Here is a 20,383-nt window from a genome sequence, read left to right on the forward strand (position 1 = left end):
AAGATGCCAAACTCAGCTAACCCCTTCTCCAGCCATTCACACTGCAACAAGGAAAAAAAAGTTTCCTCGAACTGTACAGTCATGCCTAACATCACACGCACGCACGCACGCACACACACACTTTCTCACTCTCTTACGTTCACCCCACTGTTTCACTTCCTCCTATATTCTAGCAGATTCCACAGTCACGGTAGCAAAAGACTTTCTTGGACATTACGAAAACCAGGGATCCTCAAAATGCCCAAACTGTTTAAAACCCTGCACTCATAATGTCATACTGTGAAAAAAAAAAAATTAATTAAAGGGGTTCAATAACTAGACTGTACAACGACCTGCATGAGAAACTGAGGTTAAATGCATCTATTTAAATCGCTGATGAAGACTCATTTCTATAGACTTGCTTTGATGTAATGATATCTCTTAATCTGTCTTTTATTCTTTTTATTAATTCCCATCCTATTTATCTCTTGTGATCACAGGTTTTATTTATTTTGATTCCATATGAAGCACATTGTCAACTCTCTTTTTAGATCAGTTTTATATGAATAAAGTTTATTATTATTATAAATGACTGACGTGTATATTTTGCGGACAGTCCGATCCTCCTCCTCATGTCTCTTCTTCCATGTGTTGCTCCCTGTGCTCCAGGTTTCGTCCGGAGCGACTGGACAAGCCACTACTCCATCCTGTTCCGGATGCTGATGCAGGTGATCATGTGGATGTTCTTCGTGCCGTGTGAGATGGGGGCTCAGACGGTCGTCTACTGTGCCGTGTCAGACGAGGCGGCCGAGCACAGCGGGGGCTACTTCGTCGACTGCCGGCCCGCCGCTCTGCGTCCTTTTGCCAGAGACGCTGGTGTGGCAAAGAAACTGTGGGAGGCCAGTGAGAGACTGGTGAGACTGGTCTGATGCTGGGAGCTCAATCTGACACGTTGGAAGATGAAAGACTTTGTTGTTCATTTTGTGTTAAAATGTTTTAGGATATGTATTTATCTTTCTACTCATATCTTGTTTTTATGTGTTTATTTTTTTTCCTTGAACATGTTTTGTGCATCATGAAGGTGTAAAGATTCAGCGTCGTATTCTTTTCTTAATTTTTTAGAGTTTTGGGTTTGAATTTCTTTTGAGGAGAAATCTTTTATTAAGTGTCTAGGGTTTTTGTTTAAGCTCACCTACCAAACCTGGATTTTTTTTCTCTTTCTGTGGTTTATCATTTTTATATGCACAAATAAAGTTCATGTTCATTTTCACTGTCTTTGGAGAATACATTGATATTTAATGAAGTTGTGCTTTAACTGTTTGAAATACACAAGTTGTAAAACATGAATGAATAGATGACTTTTTCCTGTTAAAATATTCCAAGAAATGTATGACAGTTATGTGTTTGGCCTAGGTATTCCTATGGTGCAGAGATTGTTTGCATTGTCAAAAAATGAAATCCTATTTGTACCTTTTAATTTTCTGTTTTTGTCTTCAAAGAAAGGGGCAAACTGTTAATATACATAAAAAAAAGTAAATGGATAGAACTTAGAGTAAAATGTTAATCTCTGTAAGGAAACAGAAACAGCACCATCTGCTGGTCACTAAATCAGATGGCAACATTTCCCTTTAATAGTTAACTCATGACAGAGGCAGGTGAAATTGAAAGTAGATTTTGACATTGCTGAACAGAGCGGAGACGCCATTACAGGGTGTGAGATCTCTACTGATAAACACACGTTTGGAGGATTGTAAGCAGCAAGTTGAAGTAAATGTGATTTGGTGAGTCTTGCTATTGAAAGATATTTTGGATACCAAAGCAAATGGCTGAGAAAACTGCTCTTTTTGAAAGTTTCCTGAGTTGCCATGTGTGTTCAGAGACTTTCAGAGATCCTGTGTCTCTGAGCTGCAACCACAGCTTCTGTTCCAGCTGCCTGAAACAATTCTGGGAACAAGCTAAAAACAAAAACTGTCCTGTTTGTAAGAGAAAATCCTCGAAGGATTATCCAGGAGTGAACTTTACACTGAAGGAACTAGCTGACTCCTTTACTGGGAGAAAGAAAGCTCAGTTTTCTGAGACAGATAAAGGAGAGGAAAAAGTGGAGGTGGTGTGTAGTAAACATCCAGACAAGCCTAAATGGTTCTGTAAGGAGGAACAGAGAGCTGTGTGTCCTGTCTGTGAGTTCCCTCTCCACCACGGTCACAAGGTGGTTCCTATAGAAGAAGCAGTCAGTGACCTGAAGGAGCAGCTGAAATCTGACTTAAAGTCTCTACAGGACAAGAGGAACAAATACAAAGAGGTTGAGAAGACATACAACGAAGTGGTTCAACACTCCAAGAAACAGCTGTTGGCCACAGAGAGGCAGATCAGAGCAGAGTTCGACAAGCTCCACCAGTTCCTGAAAGAGGAAGAGGAGGCCAGACTGGAGGCTCTGAGGGAGGAAGAGGAGCAGAAGGGGAAGACTATCACCAGAGAGATGAAGATCATTCAGGAGAAGATCTCCTCTCTCTCAGACAGTATCTCTGCTGTGAAAGAAGACCTGCAGAAACACAATGTGCCATTCCTCACCAGTTATAAACCCACTCAGACCAGCGCCAGAGCCCAGTGCTCACTGTCAGATCCACAACTGGTCTCAGGAGCGCTGATAGATGTGGCCAAACACCTGGGCAACCTGTCCTTCAGAGTCTGGGAGAAGATGAAGGGGAAGGTCAAGTTCAGTCCTGTCATTCTGGACCCAAACACTGCAAACCCCTGGCTCTCTCTGTCTGATGACCTGACCAGTGTGAGATGTGGAGACACAAAGCAGCTCCCTGACAACCCAGAGAGACACACTTACTATAACAATGTTCTGGGCTCTGAGGGCTTCAGCTCAGGGAAACACAGCTGGGAGGTGGAGGTGGGAGATCATCCTGAGTGGAATGTGGGTTTGGTTAAAGAGTCAGTTGACAGGAAGGGGAAGGTATATGTTTCACCAGAATATGGAATCTGGTGTTTACTGCATCGCAGTGGAAAATACACTAATGGGCTTGATAAGACCGTCACAGTGAAGAAGAGTCTCCAGAGGATCAGAGTCCAGCTGGACTATGACAGGGGGGAGCTGTCCTTCTATGACTCTGAGGACAAGGCTCACATCTACACTTATAGAGACACTTTCACTGAGAAACTCTACCCATATTTCTCTGTTGGAAAGGCTGGTGATGCAGAGACCATTGATATCAAAGTCTGTCAAGCTGAGGCTTCTCTGTGATGTTAAGGGGTGTAAGTGAGGTTTGTGTGTGTGTGTGTGTGTGTGTGTGTGTTTGTGTGTGTGTGTGTGTGTATGTGTGTGTTTGCGTGCATGGGTGTGTGCATGTGTATGCGTGCGTGTGTGTGTGTGTGTTATGGGTTTTTTGAGTGAAGGGTAGAATCAGCATTACTTGTGTGTGGGGGAGAATGGGGAAAGTTGAGTCTGTGGGTAAGATGAACAGTACAAAAAATTATCACGTGAGCACAGATTTAAGAATAATAATTTGTTTTCATGAATCTGTGATGATATGACAAACGTGGTAAAGGTAAAAAAAAATCAGATTTTTGTCATGTGATTACATCATGGTAAATATGCCTTTATTCTTGTATCTAAATGGAACTAAATACATTTGAGGTTTTACAAGGTAGGAGGTCATAAACTTAAAACTGTGGGTCTGATTAGCCATGTGAAGCAGCTTTGCTAAAATTTTGGTTGTGGACTAAAACGTGTCACTTGACCTGGGCTAACATGATCCAAAATACACACTCTTTTTTGATGTCATACTTCTAAAGCTGTATTAACTACAGAACATGTTTTAATTGTAATTATTTGAGTCTTAAACATCATTGGTTAAAGATTAACTTTCTGAAAATGTGTGTTCATATAAGTGCACTGAGCTTTTAATTTAATTTTTTTTTTTTACAGATATTTTTTAAGTAAAATGCCATGTTTTACTATGCAGGCTGGACCAGACATGGCTGGTCAGTGTAATGATTTATCTACTTCCTGCCAATCACTATCATGAAGCATTGAGGTTTATTACTGACTGTAAATATCTAACTCATCATTGTACCGTGTATGATTGGTTTTCATTGGCCTGAAATTTACACCCAAAGTCTCATTGGTACACTGTAATCAACAAGGGCATTCTGGGTCTGTGTCCTTATTATTTGTGCTTGTATATCTACAGAAAACTTGACTTGGTGGAAATTACTGTCTAGGATCACAGAAATAATTGTTACTAACTGTCCATAAGGTCCGTACTATATTCGCCAAAATGGCTTTCAAGTACTTTTCTTCCTTTTCTGGGACTCAATGCAAAAACATTCAAAAGTAAATAACTGTTTTCACTTGATGATTTTAAAGTGATTTTTGAAGGATCAGGATTTAGTGTGTAACTTTTCTGGATGTTCTGGTGAAGTATTTCAGTTTGTGGGTCTGTTGGTTTACCCTGTGGAACCAAGTGATCTGATATGTTTTCTGATTCAGTTTTTCATTGTGTAACAAGAAACAAACACCAATAAAGTCAGAAATCAATTATGCTTTTTTTCTCTTAATAGACTACTTTTTAATATAATTTACATCAGATTGATGCTGCGTACTATAACGTATGGTTAAAACACTAGTGATTTATATCAAAAGTAAAACAAAGTTTAGCTTGTTTTACCCCCCACACCCTGCCAATCCCTGCCTTTATGACAATGAATATATAATGTGAAAAGTACATTTGGGGTAAAAAAAAAAAAAAACAATTGCATTTTCATTTAGGGCAGAATCCTCCTTACATATATCCTTTAATTTCATGTTGGTAATTTTTGAATCAAAAAACTTTGCACGTTCCTCAATAAGGCTTTTATTTTGAAAATTGTGACGGAAAGTCTTGCTTTTTTATTCTACCTTTCAAGGTTTTACTTTGAAAGCCAAACCCAGAAGTCACACTTTTTAGTTATTCTGGCTGACTTATTCCAATACAGTGTTTAAGTGCAGTGATAAAGACAAAATCACAAGTAGACAAAATATAATGGCACTACGACAAATGACACTAGCATAGTAGGAAGACGGTTTATTTTTTATTTATTTATCTATTTTTTATTAGACAAAAATAACAATACAACACAAAACAAACAGAACTAAAACAGAAACAGAAACATGTAGAAACATCAGAAAAGAGAAGTAAAATACTGTGAACATAGAACAAAATACTAACTAGACAGAATGGAGATCAAAGCCCAGTTAAGGAAAAAAAAAAAAAGTTTAAAAAAAAAGAAAAAAAGAGATACTGAGGAAAGCTCACTGCTTCCAGTGATGTCCAAAGGTAACATGTCCAATTTTTTGCTGAAAATGAGATTATTTCCTCCTCCTCTGGCTGGAGGTGCTGGATACACACCTAGCCACATCTCACCCACCTCTCCTATCCAACAGCAACCTCAGTGGACACTTCCACCACACTATAGGGGTAAGAGTTACCTGTAATACCTGCATGGCACACTGTCATGTTGCAGAGAAACGCATGGGAGGCTGAGTAGTGTATTCACTGTGATTAAGACACATGAACAAAATAATTTATGAATACACAGGATCTGATGAACTAGGCTGAACAGTTACTGCTCAGTAGTTCAGAAATCATTTCTATCAACAGTTAGAGGATAATGGGACAGCTGACAACCAGGGCTATCAGAGAAACCACAGCACCTCATCATCCACAAACAATACCCAATCTAATGCACTACACAAAGCATCTCATGTTAGCTACACCAACCACAGTGTATGCTAACACTGCTGATCAGAATACACCTGTCATTCTTTCAAACAAGTGGTGTAAACTGACTGAAAACAAACCGCTCAGCAGGTCAGATCACAATATTGTAGCTCTGTGATAGGCTGACCAAGGATTTTGCCTCCATCTTCCCCTCTGTTGTCTAACTTCTCCGTCTTTTCCTCAGGAGCCGTATACGAGTCTGTCCCTGATGCAGCTGCCCATCCTTACAAAGAGCCATCACAGGACGGGAACATCATGCTGCTGATGGGGAAAACAACAGCGCCAAAACTCATTAAGGGCATTACCTACTTTGTTTTAAAATGCTGTAAAGACTCAAGGCATTACTACATTTTATCCACAGTGAGTTATAATGAAACAGCAGGGAGGGCTTGGTGTCTGACTGTGGAGACATTTGAACCTGGGACCTCCAGTTTACAAGACTGTCTCTCTAACCACTGGACCATCTGTCCTCCTCTGGCACCAGTCTTCACCTGATGATTTCCTGTTGAATGAACTCCCACCTTGTCAGCTGGTTCTAATAATAAAGTTATATAAAGGTTGGCTAGATGCTCTGAAGCCTTCGGACAGTACTACACTTTAAAATCAGGGCATTTAGGTGACACTCTTATCTAAAGACTGAGTACTCTGCTGTCCTACTGAGGCACACATTGCGGTTTAAAGACACTATACTGGCAGCCGGAAGAAATGAACTAGGAATCTTCTGGTTATAAGTCCTGCTCTCACACCACTAGACCACATCGCCTCCCTATTAAAATACAAGAACTGATAACCCCCACCATGTCAGCTGGTTGAAATAACAACAGTTCACTAATTTTATTTCATTCATTTCATTTATTCATTTATTTTTTAAACAGGGACAGTGCACATTAATTGACCCGAGGGTAAATGTGCCAGTGTTAGCCAACTGGTTCATTTTCAACTGTAGTCCCTGTGGCCAGATGTTATTAGCCAGAAACTATAGTTAAAAGTACATATAAGAAACAAAGCATGCAATCATTTGTACAGATGCAGGTACAGTACAGATAGACAAACAGAACAAATATGAGGAAGTGTGACAAACACACAAGCTGGCACACCACCAACATGTAAGAGCAGGCAACATTTTACATGCAAACAAGCCAAAGCACCACAACATACAAATAAGTGTTGGGCCTCAAAAGGGTTAGGATTCATGTTGACAGACTTGATTAGAAATGAGCCATTTATTTAGATCAGGCTATGTTTAAATATATTGTAGGTTTTCCTATTGCATATGTGTAGTGGCAGGGTTTTCCAAAGATGTGCGGCTCTCACTGAGAAAGCTGACTGACCGAAAGAGCTTTTTCTGAATGGAATGATACAGTCTCCTCTCCATGTAGATCTAGTAGACCTGCTACTTTGTGAATTCTGCTTAATGAGATCATTCAGATGAGGTGGGGCTAATGGCCATGAACGGTGGCCATGAAAAACTTCAAAAACAAGATAAGCCTTTACAAATTCTATAAAATGATCCCAACTCATAAGATCATGCTTGGAGAGAATCATACAGCGGTGATAACTCTTAGGCTTTCCGTCAAGCACTTTTAGAACCTGTTTACACACCCTTGAAACAGGTTTTAGACTTTCACTGCTGGCTTGTGCCGCCCAACTGGTTAGGCAGTAAGTCAAGTGTGGGAGGATCATAGCATTAAAATATAATTTGGCAGCTGCTATGGTTAGGCTGCTTCTTATATTCTTAAAATTTGCCAGATTAAATTTTTCAGCATTTGTCATTGTTTTTACTTGTTTTTTTAAAAGAGAAGTTAGAATCATGAACAATACCCACATATTTAAAATTAGACACTACCTGGATCCTCTCACCAGAGACATATACATTTGGCTCAGGAGCATTACAAGCTACCTTTATAAAGAACATGCAGACTGTTTTTTTTAACATTCAAGTGCAAGCATGAGCATGAGTCGCATGTGGGCCGGGAGCCTGGGATCGAATCCCACCAGAGAGCAGCAGCAAGGTGAGTCAAGATACAAGAGGAGTGGTGGAAAAAATCAGAAGAACATACTGATATCCTACACTGTTTAATACTTAAAACCTTCAAAATAAAAGCGTCAACCAAAATGACATTCCAAATCACAAAATGCATCAATCAAAATGACAATTCAAATAAATTGATAACACAAATTGAAAAAAAAAAAAATAAATAAAAAATCACAAACCAAAAACACAATTCCAATAAAACTTCAAATAATAAAAGGGGAACAATGCAAAAACTGAAACTAAAATAAAAACCACGCTAAAAACAAAATCAAGAAATATAAGAAAACGGTGGTCAATAAAACTTAAATATCTTTGAACATATCTGCCATTATTACCACGCATCTAAAACATTTTCATAAATAAAGGCTGACATACCTTTATATTCAATGTTCAGTTAAACAAATAATTATTATCATCATCCTGGTTTCAGTGGAGAGTTTTAATGTCACATGATGATCTAAATGTTTCAGAGGCTTTTCCACTCTGACAAGAAGAATTCTGGAGGAAACACTGAATATTTACATTTTGGTGATTTTTTTTTTTAACATGAAAATGGTTAAAGAACAAAGTGGCACAAAATATAAGCTTTTGTTTGGCAGAGAATAAACCTGTGTGTGTGTGTCTGTGTGTGTGTGTGTGTGTGTGTGTGTGTGTGCGGCTTCATTTGAGACACCAAGTCACCAGGTATCAAACATTACTAACAAGGATTTCTAAACCTTCATGTACCGATGAAGCAGAAATGACTGAGAGGCAGTGAGGTGTTGTTCAGTTGGTGAGATGAGATGAAACTTTATTGATCCCTGAAGAGAAAAATGGTCATTAAAGCTGCAAAGAATAGAGACTTGTATCACCAATCTGCTGCCAACCAGGTGAGGCTCCGTATTGCTGCAGTTCCAGACTTTGCCATTAGAGGTGCTAGAGAGCAGAGCGGACTACCACTACACAAGGAGGTTCTACTGTATGTTCCACTACAGCGTTACACACTCCATTTATTCTTCTTCGGATGTTCCTTGTTTCGTCCGTTTGAAATGTTCATGATTCGACTCAGGAAGACGCCAAACTCAGCTAACCCCTTCTCCAGCCATTCACACTGCAACAAGGAAAAAAAAAAGTTTCCTCGAACTGTACAGTCATGCCTAACATCACACGCACGCACGCACGCACGCTCACACACACACACTCTCTCACTCTCTTACATTCACCCCATTGTTTCACTTCCTCCTATATTCTAGCAGATTCCCCGGCACTATGGCAAAAGACTTTCTTGGACATTACGAAAACCATTTAAAACCCTGCACTCATAATGTCATACTGTGAAAAAAAAACCATTTAATTAAAGGGGTTCAATAACTAGACTGTACAAGGACCTGCATGAGAAACTGAGGTTAAATGCATCTACTTAAATCGCTGCTGAAGACTAATTTCTATAGACTTGCTTTGATATAATGATATCTCTTAATCTGTCTTTTATTCTTTTTATTAATTCCCATCCTATTTATGTCTTGTGGTCACGGGTTTTATTTATTTTGATTCCATATGAAGCACATTGTCAACTCTCTTTTTAGATCAGTTTTATATGAATAAAGTTTATTATTATTATAAATGACTGACGTGTATATTTTGCCGACAGTCCGATCCTCCTCCTCATGTCTCTTCTTCCATGTGTTGCTCCCTGTGCTCCAGGTTTCGTCCGGAGCGGCTGGACAAGCCACTACTCCATCCTGTTCCGGATGCTGATGCAGGTGATCATGTGGATGTTCTTCGTGCCGTGTGAGATGGGGGCTCAGACGGTCGTCTACTGTGCCGTGTCAGACGAGGCGGCCGAGCACAGCGGGGGCTACTTCGTCGACTGCCGGCCCGCCGCTCTGCGTCCTTTTGCCAGAGACGCTGGTGTGGCAAAGAAACTGTGGGAGGCCAGTGAGAGACTGGTGAGACTGGTCTGATGCTGGGAGCTCAATCTGACACGTTGGAAGCAGCTCCAAGTGAAAATAAAAGACTTTGTTGTTCATTTTGTGTTAAAATATTTGATTTATCTTTGTATTATGTATTTATCTTTCTACTCATAAGTTTTTTTTTATGTATTTAGTATTTTTTCACCTAACATTTTTGTGTATCAGGAAGGTGTAAAGATTCAGTGTTATTCAGTGTATTCAGTGTATTTTATTCTTAGTCATCTTTATTTGTTTGCTTGCTTGTGTCTTTGTTTCTTTTGAGGAGAAATCTTTTATTAAGCGTCTTGGAGGTTTATTTTACAAAACGATGACTTTCCTCCTAAAATATTCCAAGAACCTTCTGACAGTCTTGTGTTAGGCCTTGGTGTTTCTGTGGTGCAGAGGTTGCATTCTCATAAAATGAAATTTGTATCTTTTCTTCTTCTTTTTTTGTCTTCAAAGAAAGGGGCTTTACCAGTGAAACTGTTAATACACATAAACTAGGTAAATGGATAGAACAGAGTAAAATGTTGAACTCTGTAAGGAACCACAGAAACAGCACCATCTGATGGTCACTAAATCAGATGGCAGCATTTCCCATTAATAGTTAACTCATGACAGAGGCAGGTGAAATTGAAAGTAAATTTTGACATTGTTGAACAGAGCAGAGACGCCATTACAGGGTGTGAGATCTCTACTGAAAAACACACGTTTTGAGGATTGTAAGCAGCAAGTTGAAGTGAATGTGACTTGGTGAGTCTTGCTATTGAAAGATATTTTGGATACCAAAGCAAATGGCTGAGAAAATTGCTCTTTTTGAAAGTTACTTGAGTTGCCATGTGTGTTCAGAGACTTTCAGAGATCCTGTGTCTCTGGGCTGCGGCCACAGCTTCTGTTCCAGCTGCCTGAAACAATTCTGGAAACAAGCTAAAAACAAAAACTGTCCTGTTTGTAAGAGAAAATCCTCAAAGTCTGAACCAGGAGTGAACTTTGCATTGAAGGAACTAGCTGACTCCTTTACTGGGAGACAGAAAGCTGGGTCATCTGAGACAGATAAAGGAGAGGAGAAAGTGGAGGTGGTGTGTAGTAAACATCCAGAAGTGCCTAAATGGTTCTGTAAGGAGGAACAGAGAGCTGTGTGTCATGTCTGTGAGTTCCCTCTCCACCACGGTCACAAGGTGGTTCCTATAGAAGAAGCAGTCAGTGAGCTGAAGCAGCAGCTGAAATCTGACTTAAAGTCTCTACAGGACAAGAGGAACAAATACAAAGAGGTTGAGAAGACATACAACGAAGTGGTTCAACACTCCAAGAAACAGCTGGTGGCCACAGAGAGGCAGATCAGAGCAGAGTTCAACAAGCTCCACCAGTTCCTGAAAGAGGAAGAGGAGGCCAGACTGGAGGCTCTGAGGGAGGAAGAGGAGCAGAAGGAGAAGACTATCACCAGAGAGATGAAGATCATTCAGGAGAAGATCTCCTCTCTCTCAGACAGTATCTCTGCTGTAGAAGAAGACCTGCAGAAACACAATGTGCCATTCCTCACCAGTTATAAACCCACTCAGACCAGCACCAGAGCCCAGTGCTCACTGTCAGATCCACAACTGGTCTCAGGAGCGCTGATAGATGTGGCCAAACACCTGGGCAACCTGTCCTTCAGAGTCTGGGAGAAGATGAAGGGGAAGGTCAAGTTCAGTCCTGTCATTCTGGACCCAAACACTGCAAGCCGATGGCTCTATCTGTCTGATGACCTGACCAGTGTGAGACGTGGAGACACATGGCAGCAGCTCCCTGACAACCCAGAGAGAAACACTAACTATACCCATGTTCTGGGCTCTGAGGGCTTCAGCTCAGGGAAACACAGCTGGGAGGTGGAGGTGGGAGATCATCCTGACTGGAATGTAGGTTTGGCAAAAGAGTCAGTTGACAGGAAGGGGAAGTTATTTGTTTCACCAGAATATGGAATCTGGTGTTTACTGCATCGCAGTGGAAAATACACTAATGGGCCTGGTGAGACCGTCACAGTGAAGCAGAGTCTCCAGAGGATCAGAGTCCAGCTGGACTATGACAGGGGGGAGCTGTCCTTCTACGACTCTGAGAACAAGACTCACATCTACACTTACAGAGACACTTTCACTGAGAAACTCTACCCATATTTCTCTGTTGCAAAGGCTGATGATGCAGAGACCATTGATATCAAAGTCTGTCAAGCTAAGACTTCTCTGTGATGTTAAGGGGTGTAACTGAGGTTTGTGTGTGTGTGTGTGTGTGTGTGTGTGTTTTATGTAGGCAACCATACACAAAATTAATAAGGTGATCACAGATTTTGGAATAGTACTCTTCATGAATCTGTGATGGATGAGAGAATATGAGGAAAGTGGTAAATGTGGTAATTTTTTGTCAAGTGATTACATCTTGGTAAATATGCCTTGATTCTTGTATCTAAATGGATGTAAATACATTTTAGGCTTTACAGGGTATGAGACCATAAACGTAAAATCTTGGGCCTGATTAGCCATCTGAAGCAGTTTTAGCAACATGGTTTTTGTGGGGTAAAATGTGCTACTAGCCCTGGGGTAAGTTGAGCAAAAATAAAAAAATGTTTAGCTACAGAACATGTTTAATTTCCATGGATGCCCAACAACCTTAAATATATGTAACAATTATTGTTTGAAATAGATACACTTAATTGTAAACCTAAATATAAAAAATGGCTCATCTTACCCTGTTCTCTCTTTCTGTAGAACATTTGCTCAGTTGAAATTGTAATTATTTGAGTCTTAAAAATCATTGGTTAAAGATGAACTTTCTGAAAATGTGTGTTTATATTAAGTGCATTGAGCTTTTACAGTTTACAGATATTTTTTAAGTAACATGCCATGTTTTACTATGCAGGATGGACCAGACATGGCTTGTCAGTGTAATGATTTATCTACTTCCTGTGTACCACTATCATGAAGCATTGAGGTTTGTTACTGACTGTAAATTGGCCTGTGATTGGCCTGACCTTTACACTCAAAGTCTCATTGGTACACTGTAATCAACAAGGCCTGTACTGTAGATCATTTGTTCAAATGAAGTTTTAATTATCCAAGTTATAAAAATCATAGGTTAAAGATGAACTTTCTGAAAACTTGTTCATATTAAGTGCCCTCAGCTTTTAATTTTTACAAATATTTTTAAGTAACATTCCATGTTATGCAGGATGGACCAGACATGGCATGTTGGTGATGTAATATATCATGATATTGATATTTACTAACAATGTAATAATTCAACTAATTAAATGTTCTCACAAGTTATTACATTAGTCAATATTAGTATATATTAGTAATATCAGTTAAGTTAAAGCCTTTAAAAAAAAAAAAAAAATTGTCAATCAAATTGGCAGTTAAGCAAAGTTATATTATCCAGCAATTTCTTACATTATCAGGCTTTTATTCATTTTCAACCGATTTAGAGTAACATTTTTTTTATTTCCATTGTGCATTATTGTCCATTTTAACAAGTTATTACATTATCCTGCAGTTATAAATTATCGGTTGCTACAGTTTTGTTCCCCCAGTGGACTGAATACAACCTCAGATTCCCAGGGAAGCAACACATCATTTCTATTTGTTAAGAGGCTTGCTTTGAAGTCGAGGTTCATTTATAAAGGTTGAGCGGCTGTATGTTCCTCTGATGGAGTGAGTGTCATCTCTTTTATCCCAGGAAGCATGCATCTCCATCACTACATCATGTGTATTTGTTCTATCTGACTTTCACTTCACATTTCAGATTTGAACTGACAGCATGTGTGTGTCTGTGTTGGATATACTTGTACCTGAGTATTAACACTGGTTAACTCTGGCCTCACTTAGCGTTGTGTTCAAAAACATCTGGATCTATATTCTTTCCTACCTGAATGAATACATGAATGAACAGAACATACTGCTGTGATATGTGCTGATATCTTGGTCAAAAATGAATTGATGTCCTCAGTTGTAGAAATTGTAGAAACAGAAAGACATTTGGTTTTCTATTTAAATTGTCATTTTATTGATAACACCTTAACACATTTTCTTGAAGTTAGAGAAACACGTGTAGCACGTAAGAGAACAGAGCAATAATCCGAAGAATCAGAGAACTAGAGGATTAATATTATTATACAGAAGAAACCCAAACTGACAAAAAGAGACAAAGGGAAACTAGAAAGAGCCAACTGCAGAGAAATGATTGAATAAGGTTGGAAACAGAGGGACGAGGAAAAAGAGAAGCCAGCTCAGTGTTGTCAGTGCGACTGGTAGTAGTCACTGGACAGAGAAAGAAGATGGCCGAGGTTTAGAGCCAACACACTCGCTCCAAATTAACTCAGTAATACTTCATCTGACTAAATAACTGACTGGAAGGCAGCAGAGCTAGCATTGACCTCAAGAGTCCAGAGACGGACAGCTGTTGTAGAATACATGTAGGGCTGCACAATTAATCATGTATAATCGAATATCGCCATTTTAGTTTTGATGATTCATATCAGAGAATATTGGTTTATCGGTGGTGTTGAAACATTTAATTTCAGTAAGAATGCTCACTGTGCTGAGAATAGTAAAGATGATGATATAAAATGCAAAAACTACAATACTGTTGTTCCCCAAATCATCAAAACTAACAGTCATGATCTCAAAAAATAAGCAGGATTATCATTTTTGCCATAATTGTGCAGCCCTAATTACATAACGATTAAAATGGAAGCTGGTTCTTATACTCCATCATAAAATGCTGTTGTCACTAACTGGATTGTTTGTTGGATTTGATGCAAAAGTCAACTTATTGTGCAGCTACATTAGAAGCGTCAGTCTGCCATCCATCTGTGTCCTACTTGTGCTTTACTCTGTGTGATTGCGCCCCCTACTGGAGCTCATTCATTCCTTCAGCTGCTTCCCATCTGTAAATTGGACTCAAGTGCTGTTCCTCAAAGTGACATGCAGGCTAAGCAGAGTACAAGTCACCCTCGGTGCTTCTGGTCAACAAGCGCTCCTCCTATTCTCTCAGCTATGTACAAAAGGCAGCCGTTCTGCACTGACAACACAGAGCCCCATAGAAAAGCATGCTAAATAATCATCATCACATCATCACCGTCATCCTCATAGTCATCCTTAGTGCCATAATCATTATTCTAATCATCATAATCATCTTCATTATATCATCTTGAGACAAAAATAGTTATATGCACTTAAAAAGCTGAGAAAATAGATAGAGAAAGGTAGAGTATACCAGCATTCAGTAGAAAATGAGAAACCAAATAAAAAGGAAAACACCAAAAAACAAGTGTCCTGTTGACTGTCATGCAAAGAAAATGCCAGCTACGATGCTATTAGTTGCAGTTGTGTAATACTGTGTACTCCCTCATTTTAAATATGTGAATCTTATTATACTGATTTTCAAGGCTAGTAAACACACTAAGAAGAACAGAAGAACAACACCTTTGTACTGTACATGCTGCTTTTTCTTCTTTTTTGGAGGGGGGGGGGTCATGTTTGGTTAGCACGATCACACATGAACGCCTTCAGATAACCTTTGACCTTTTAGTCTTATAACAGGGTCAACTAGGCATGAACATGGTTACTGGATGAGACACGAGTACAATACAACAGCTCAGTGGTTCACCTTGAAAAGCCTTCATTTGAAAAGCTTTATCACTCAGAATACGGTGACAAAACCTCTGTTTGGAGGGATAGTTCACACAAAATACAAACCTGTATGATATGGGTTTAAAGCCATAGATGTTCCCCTCAGGCAAAGCAGAACTTGGCCTGAGTGGAGGAAAATAATGGACAAAAGTTTGTGGAACAGACACGAAAAATGCTAAAATAATAACAAAAGCAATATAACTGTCAAGTTGCCACAAAAAAGTAGCACAAACAAAAAGAAATGCACACCATGTTGGTCGGTCGTTACAGTAAAACACGTGCAGGCTGCAAATTGGGTGTACTATCCCTTTGAAAACGCTCATCTTTTACACAGAGCAATGTCCCTTTGAACAACAACAGACAGCACTTGCACAAGTGCATGAGCTGTACAATAGGAAAACAACAAAAAAGAAAAGAGAGAAGAAAAGCACATTAAAAATGTCCACTAAAATAAATAAATAAATAATCAAAATAAATATAAACCTGAGGACTAACCACCAAACCGGCCGACTGCCTGGTCTCTCTTCTATCTTGGTCTGACCAATAGGGGCGAGACAACTCTGAAGGCAGCCAATGGCGGACGAGCAAAGGACTACGGAGCCGACTGCAAGTCAAACCCCCAAAATCAGTTTTCAGCTCTGCAAAGTCCGCCTCTCCGTTCCTGACACCCCTGGCACGAGCACAACATGTTATATAATAATAAAAAGCCGATAACACTTGATCGTAACACATGTCAAAGAGCGTGATAGTAAAAAGATGAAAAGCATGATACATGAAAAACAGATCAAATCATAAGAAAAGTAAGTCCTGGACTGAAGGCAGAGGGCCGATACGTCCTCTGAAATAAAGCCTTCTCCTTCCTACTTCCCTCTCTCATGAGACACACTCCTCCAAAATCTCCCCCAGGGTTGTAAGGTAAGATTTAGGATGGGAACATGGAGCTAAGGTGAAAAGCTGATCTGTGTATTTCTTCTTCGTGTGATAGTTGCAGCGCGCTGGCAGTCAGTGCATTTGCACGATGATGCTGCAGTTTCAGACTTTACCACTAGAGGTGCTAGAGAGCAGGGCGTACTAACACTACAGCGTTACACGCTCCATTTATTCTTCTTCACATGTTTTTTAACACAACAGCAAAAACAAATCGTGATAAAATGCCTTTTACACGCTCCTTGTTTCATCCGTTTGAAATGTTTCACACAGGAAGACACCAAGCTTAGCTAACTCCTTTTCCAGCCATTCACATTGCAACAAGGACAAAAAAGTTCCTCCGACTGTACAAAGTCATTTTAGACTAGCACACACTGTCGCCGTGTGTCATAAGAAACACACACACACACACACACACACACACACACACACACACACACACACGCACTCACTCTCTCTTACATTCACACTTGACGCCGCATTGTTTCACTTCCTCCTTTGTTCAAGCAGAATTTCACAGTAACGGTGGCAAAACATTAAGAATAACAGGGACGCTCAAAATGGCCAAACTTTTAAAAACCCTGCACTCAAGGAATCATTAATTAATTAAAAAAGTGCAGTAACTAGACTGTACAACGACCTGCATGAGAAGCTCTGGCAGGATGCATCTCTTTAAATCTCTGCTGAAGACTCATTTCTATAGACTTGCTTTGATGTAATGATATCTCTTAATCTGTCTTTTATTCTTTGTGTTCATTCCCATCCTTTTTATCTCTTGTGGTCACGGGTTTTATTTAGTTTTATTCCATATGAAGCACATTGTCAACTCTCTTTTTAGATCAGTTTTATATGAATAAAGTTTATTATTATTATAAATGACTGACGTGTATATTTTGCCGACAGTCCGATCCTCCTCCTCATGTCTCTTCTTCCATGTGTTGCTCCCTGTGCTCCAGGTTTCGTCCGGAGCGGCTGGACAAGCCACTACTCCATCCTGTTCCGGATGCTGATGCAGGTGATCATGTGGATGTTCTTCGTGCCGTGTGAGATGGGGGCTCAGACGGTCGTCTACTGTGCCGTGTCAGACGAGGCGGCCGAGCACAGCGGGGGCTACTTCGTCGACTGCCGGCCCGCCGCTCTGCGTCCTTTTGCCAGAGACGCTGGTGTGGCAAAGAAACTGTGGGAGGCCAGTGAGAGACTGGTGAGACTGGTCTGATGCTGGGAGCTCAATCTGACACGTTGGAAGATGAAAGACTTTGTTGTTCATTTTGTGTTAAAATGTTTTAGGATATGTATTTATCTTTCTACTCATATCTTGTTTTTATGTATTTTTGTTTTTCCTTGAACATGTTTTGTGCATCATGAAGGTGTAAAGATTCAGCGTCGTATTTTTTTCTTATTTTTTTAGAGTTTTGAGTTTGAATTTCTTTTGAGGAGAAATCTTTTATTAAGTGTCTAGGGTTTTTGTTTAAGCTCACCTACCAAACCTGGATTTTTTTTCTCTTTCTGTGGTTTATCATTTTTATATGCACAAATAAAGTTCATGTTCATTTTCACTGTCTTTGGAGAATACATTGATATTTAATGAAGTTGTGCTTTAACTGTTTGAAATACACAAGTTGTAAAACATGAATGAATAGATGAATTTTTCCTGTTAAAATATTCCAAGAAATTTATGACAGTTATGTGTTTGGCCTAGGTATTCCTATGGTGTAGAGATTGTTTGCATTGTCAAAAAATGAAATCCTATTTGTACCTTTTAATTTTCTGTTTTTGTCTTCAAAGAAAGGGGCAAATTGTTAATATACATTAAAAAAAGTAAATGGATAGAACTTAGAGTAAAATGTTAATCTCTGTAAGGAAACAGAAACAGCACCATCTGCTGGTCACTAAATCAGATGGCAACATTTCCCATTAACAGTTAACTCATGACAGAGGCAGGTGAAATTGAAAGTAAATTTTGACATTGTTGAACAGAGCGGAGACGCCATTACAGGGTGTGAGATCTCTACTGAAAAACACATTTGGAGGATTGTAAGCGGCGAATTGAAGTGAATGTGACTTGGTGAGTCTTGCTATTGAAAGATATTTTGGATAACAAAGCAAATGGCTGAGAATACTGCTCTTCTTGAAAGTTACGTGAGTTGCCATGTGTGTTCAGAGACTTTCAGAGATCCTGTGTCTCTGGGCTGCAGCCACAGCTTCTGTTCCAGCTGCCTGAAACAATTCTGGGAACAAACTAAAAACAAAAACTGTCCTGTTTGTAAGAGAAAATCCTCAAAGGATTATCCAGGAGTGAACTTTACACTGAAGGAACTAGCTGACTCCTTTACTGGGAGAAAGAAAGCTCAGTTTTCTGAGACGGATAAAGGAGAGGAGAAAGTGGAGGTGGTGTGTAGTAAACATCCAGAAGAGCCTAAATTGTTCTGTAAGGAGGAACAGAGAGCTGTGTGTCCTGTCTGTGAGTTCCCTCTCCACCACGGTCACAAGGTGGTTCCTATAGAAGAAGCAGTCAGTGACCTGAAGCAGCAGCTGAAATCTGACTTAAAGTCTCTACAGGAAAAGAGGTACAAATACAAAGAGGTTGAGGAGACATACAACAAAGTGGTTCAACACTCCAAGAAACAGCTGTTGGCCACAGAGAGGCAGATCAGAGCAGAGTTCAACAAGCTCCACCAGTTCCTGAAAGAGGAAGAGGAGGCCAGACTGGAGGCTCTGAGGGAGGAAGAGGAGCAGAAGGGGAAGACTATCACCAGAGAGATGAAGATCATTCAGGAGAAGATCTCCTCTCTCTCAGACAGTATCTCTGCTGTTAAAGAAGACCTGCAGAAACACAATGTGCCATTCCTCACCAGTTATAAACCCACTCAGACCAGCGCCAGAGCCCAGTGCTCACTGTCAGATCCACAACTGGTCTCAGGAGCGCTGATAGATGTGGCCAAACACCTGGGCAACCTGTCCTTCAGAGTCTGGGAGAAGATGAAGGGGAAGGTCAAGTTCAGTCCTGTCATTCTGGACCCAAACACTGCAAACCCCTGTCTCTATCTGTCTGATGACCTGACCAGTGTGAGATGTGGAGACACAAAGCAGCTCCCTGAAAACCCAGAGAGAAACACTAAGTATACCACTGTTCTGGGCTCTGAGGGCTTCAGCTCAGGGAAACACAGCTGGGAGGTGGAGGTGGGAGATCATCCTGGCTGGAATGTGGGTTTGGCAAAAGAGTCAGTTGACAGGAAGGGGGAGCGTTCTGCCTCACCAGAATATGGAGTCTGGTGTTTACTGCATCGCAGAGGAAAATACACTAATGGGCCTGGTAAGACCGTCACAGTGAAGCAGAGTCTCCAGAGGATCAGAGTCCAGCTGGACTATGACAGGGGGGAGCTGTCCTTCTACGACTCTGAGGACAAGACTCACATCTACAGTTATAAAGACACTTTCACTGAGAAACTCTACCCATTTTTTGAAATTGTACATGGTCCTGATGCAGAGACCATTGATATCAAAGTCTGGCAAGCTGAGGCTTCTCTGTGATGTTAAGGGATGTTAGTGAGGTGTGTTTGTGTTTGTGTGTGTGTGTGTGTGTGTGTGTGTGTGTGTGTGTGTGTGTGTGTGTGTGTGTGTGTGTTGTGTGTGCATGTGTGTGTGTGTGCATGTATGTGTGTGTGTGTGTGTGTGCATGTTTGTGTGTGTGTGTGTGTGTGTGTGTGTGTGTGTACATTGTGTGCGTGTGCATGTCTGTTTGTTGTTAGCGGGGTTGTTTTGAGTTAAGGGTTGAATTAGGGTTAGTTGGGTGTGGGGGATAATGGGGTAAGTTGAACCTCTGGGTAAGATGAGCCCCCCTTTTTATTTAGGCCACAGAACACAAAATTAATCATGTGAGCATAGATTTAAGAATAGTCATTTGATTTCATGAATCTGTGATGGAGGTGAGCATATGAGGAATGCGGTAAAGGTTAAAAAAAAAAAAAAAGTCAACTCATGTCAAGACTGCCATGACTACTTGGTAAATATGCCTTGATTCTTGTATTAAATGGAACTAAATACATTTAGACTTTACAAGGTACAAGGCCATAAACTTAAAACTGT

General features: G+C 40.1%; 3 protein-coding genes across 4 annotated transcripts; all 3 read left to right on the forward strand.

Annotated features, from left to right (window-relative positions):
• The first annotated feature begins 1,700 nt into the window (after window positions 1-1,700).
• Window positions 1,701-12,508, forward strand: LOC139919968 (nuclear factor 7, ovary-like). Of its 2 annotated transcripts, none has more exons than XR_011785019.2 (2): window positions 1,701-3,290; window positions 3,422-3,443. XR_011785019.2 is itself a non-coding variant. In XM_078285317.1 (2 exons), exon 1 carries the CDS (start codon window positions 1,802-1,804, stop codon window positions 3,224-3,226), a length of 1,425 nt encoding a protein of 474 aa, XP_078141443.1. In that variant the 5' UTR covers window positions 1,701-1,801; the 3' UTR covers window positions 3,227-3,268; window positions 12,462-12,508. The 2 variants fall into 2 exon arrangements, 1 of the variants encoding a protein (XP_078141443.1); XM_078285317.1 differs by lacking the exon at window positions 3,422-3,443 and adding an exon at window positions 12,462-12,508 and having other exon boundaries at window positions 1,701-3,268.
• On the forward strand, window positions 10,388-12,009 carry LOC139919977 (nuclear factor 7, ovary-like). The gene has a single exon (XM_078285315.1). The coding sequence runs from the start codon at window positions 10,505-10,507 to the stop codon at window positions 11,930-11,932; it is 1,428 nt and encodes a 475-aa protein (XP_078141441.1). The 5' UTR covers window positions 10,388-10,504; the 3' UTR covers window positions 11,933-12,009.
• Window positions 12,509-18,403: 5,895 nt separating the features above from the next.
• On the forward strand, window positions 18,404-19,878 carry LOC144539625 (nuclear factor 7, ovary-like). The gene has a single exon (XM_078285336.1). The coding sequence runs from the start codon at window positions 18,404-18,406 to the stop codon at window positions 19,826-19,828; it is 1,425 nt and encodes a 474-aa protein (XP_078141462.1). The 3' UTR covers window positions 19,829-19,878.
• The last annotated feature ends 505 nt before the right edge of the window (window positions 19,879-20,383 follow it).

The sequence above is a fragment of the Centroberyx gerrardi genome, chromosome 8 (assembly GCF_048128805.1).
Source record: "Centroberyx gerrardi isolate f3 chromosome 8, fCenGer3.hap1.cur.20231027, whole genome shotgun sequence".
Lineage (NCBI taxonomy): Eukaryota > Metazoa > Chordata > Actinopteri > Beryciformes > Berycidae > Centroberyx > Centroberyx gerrardi.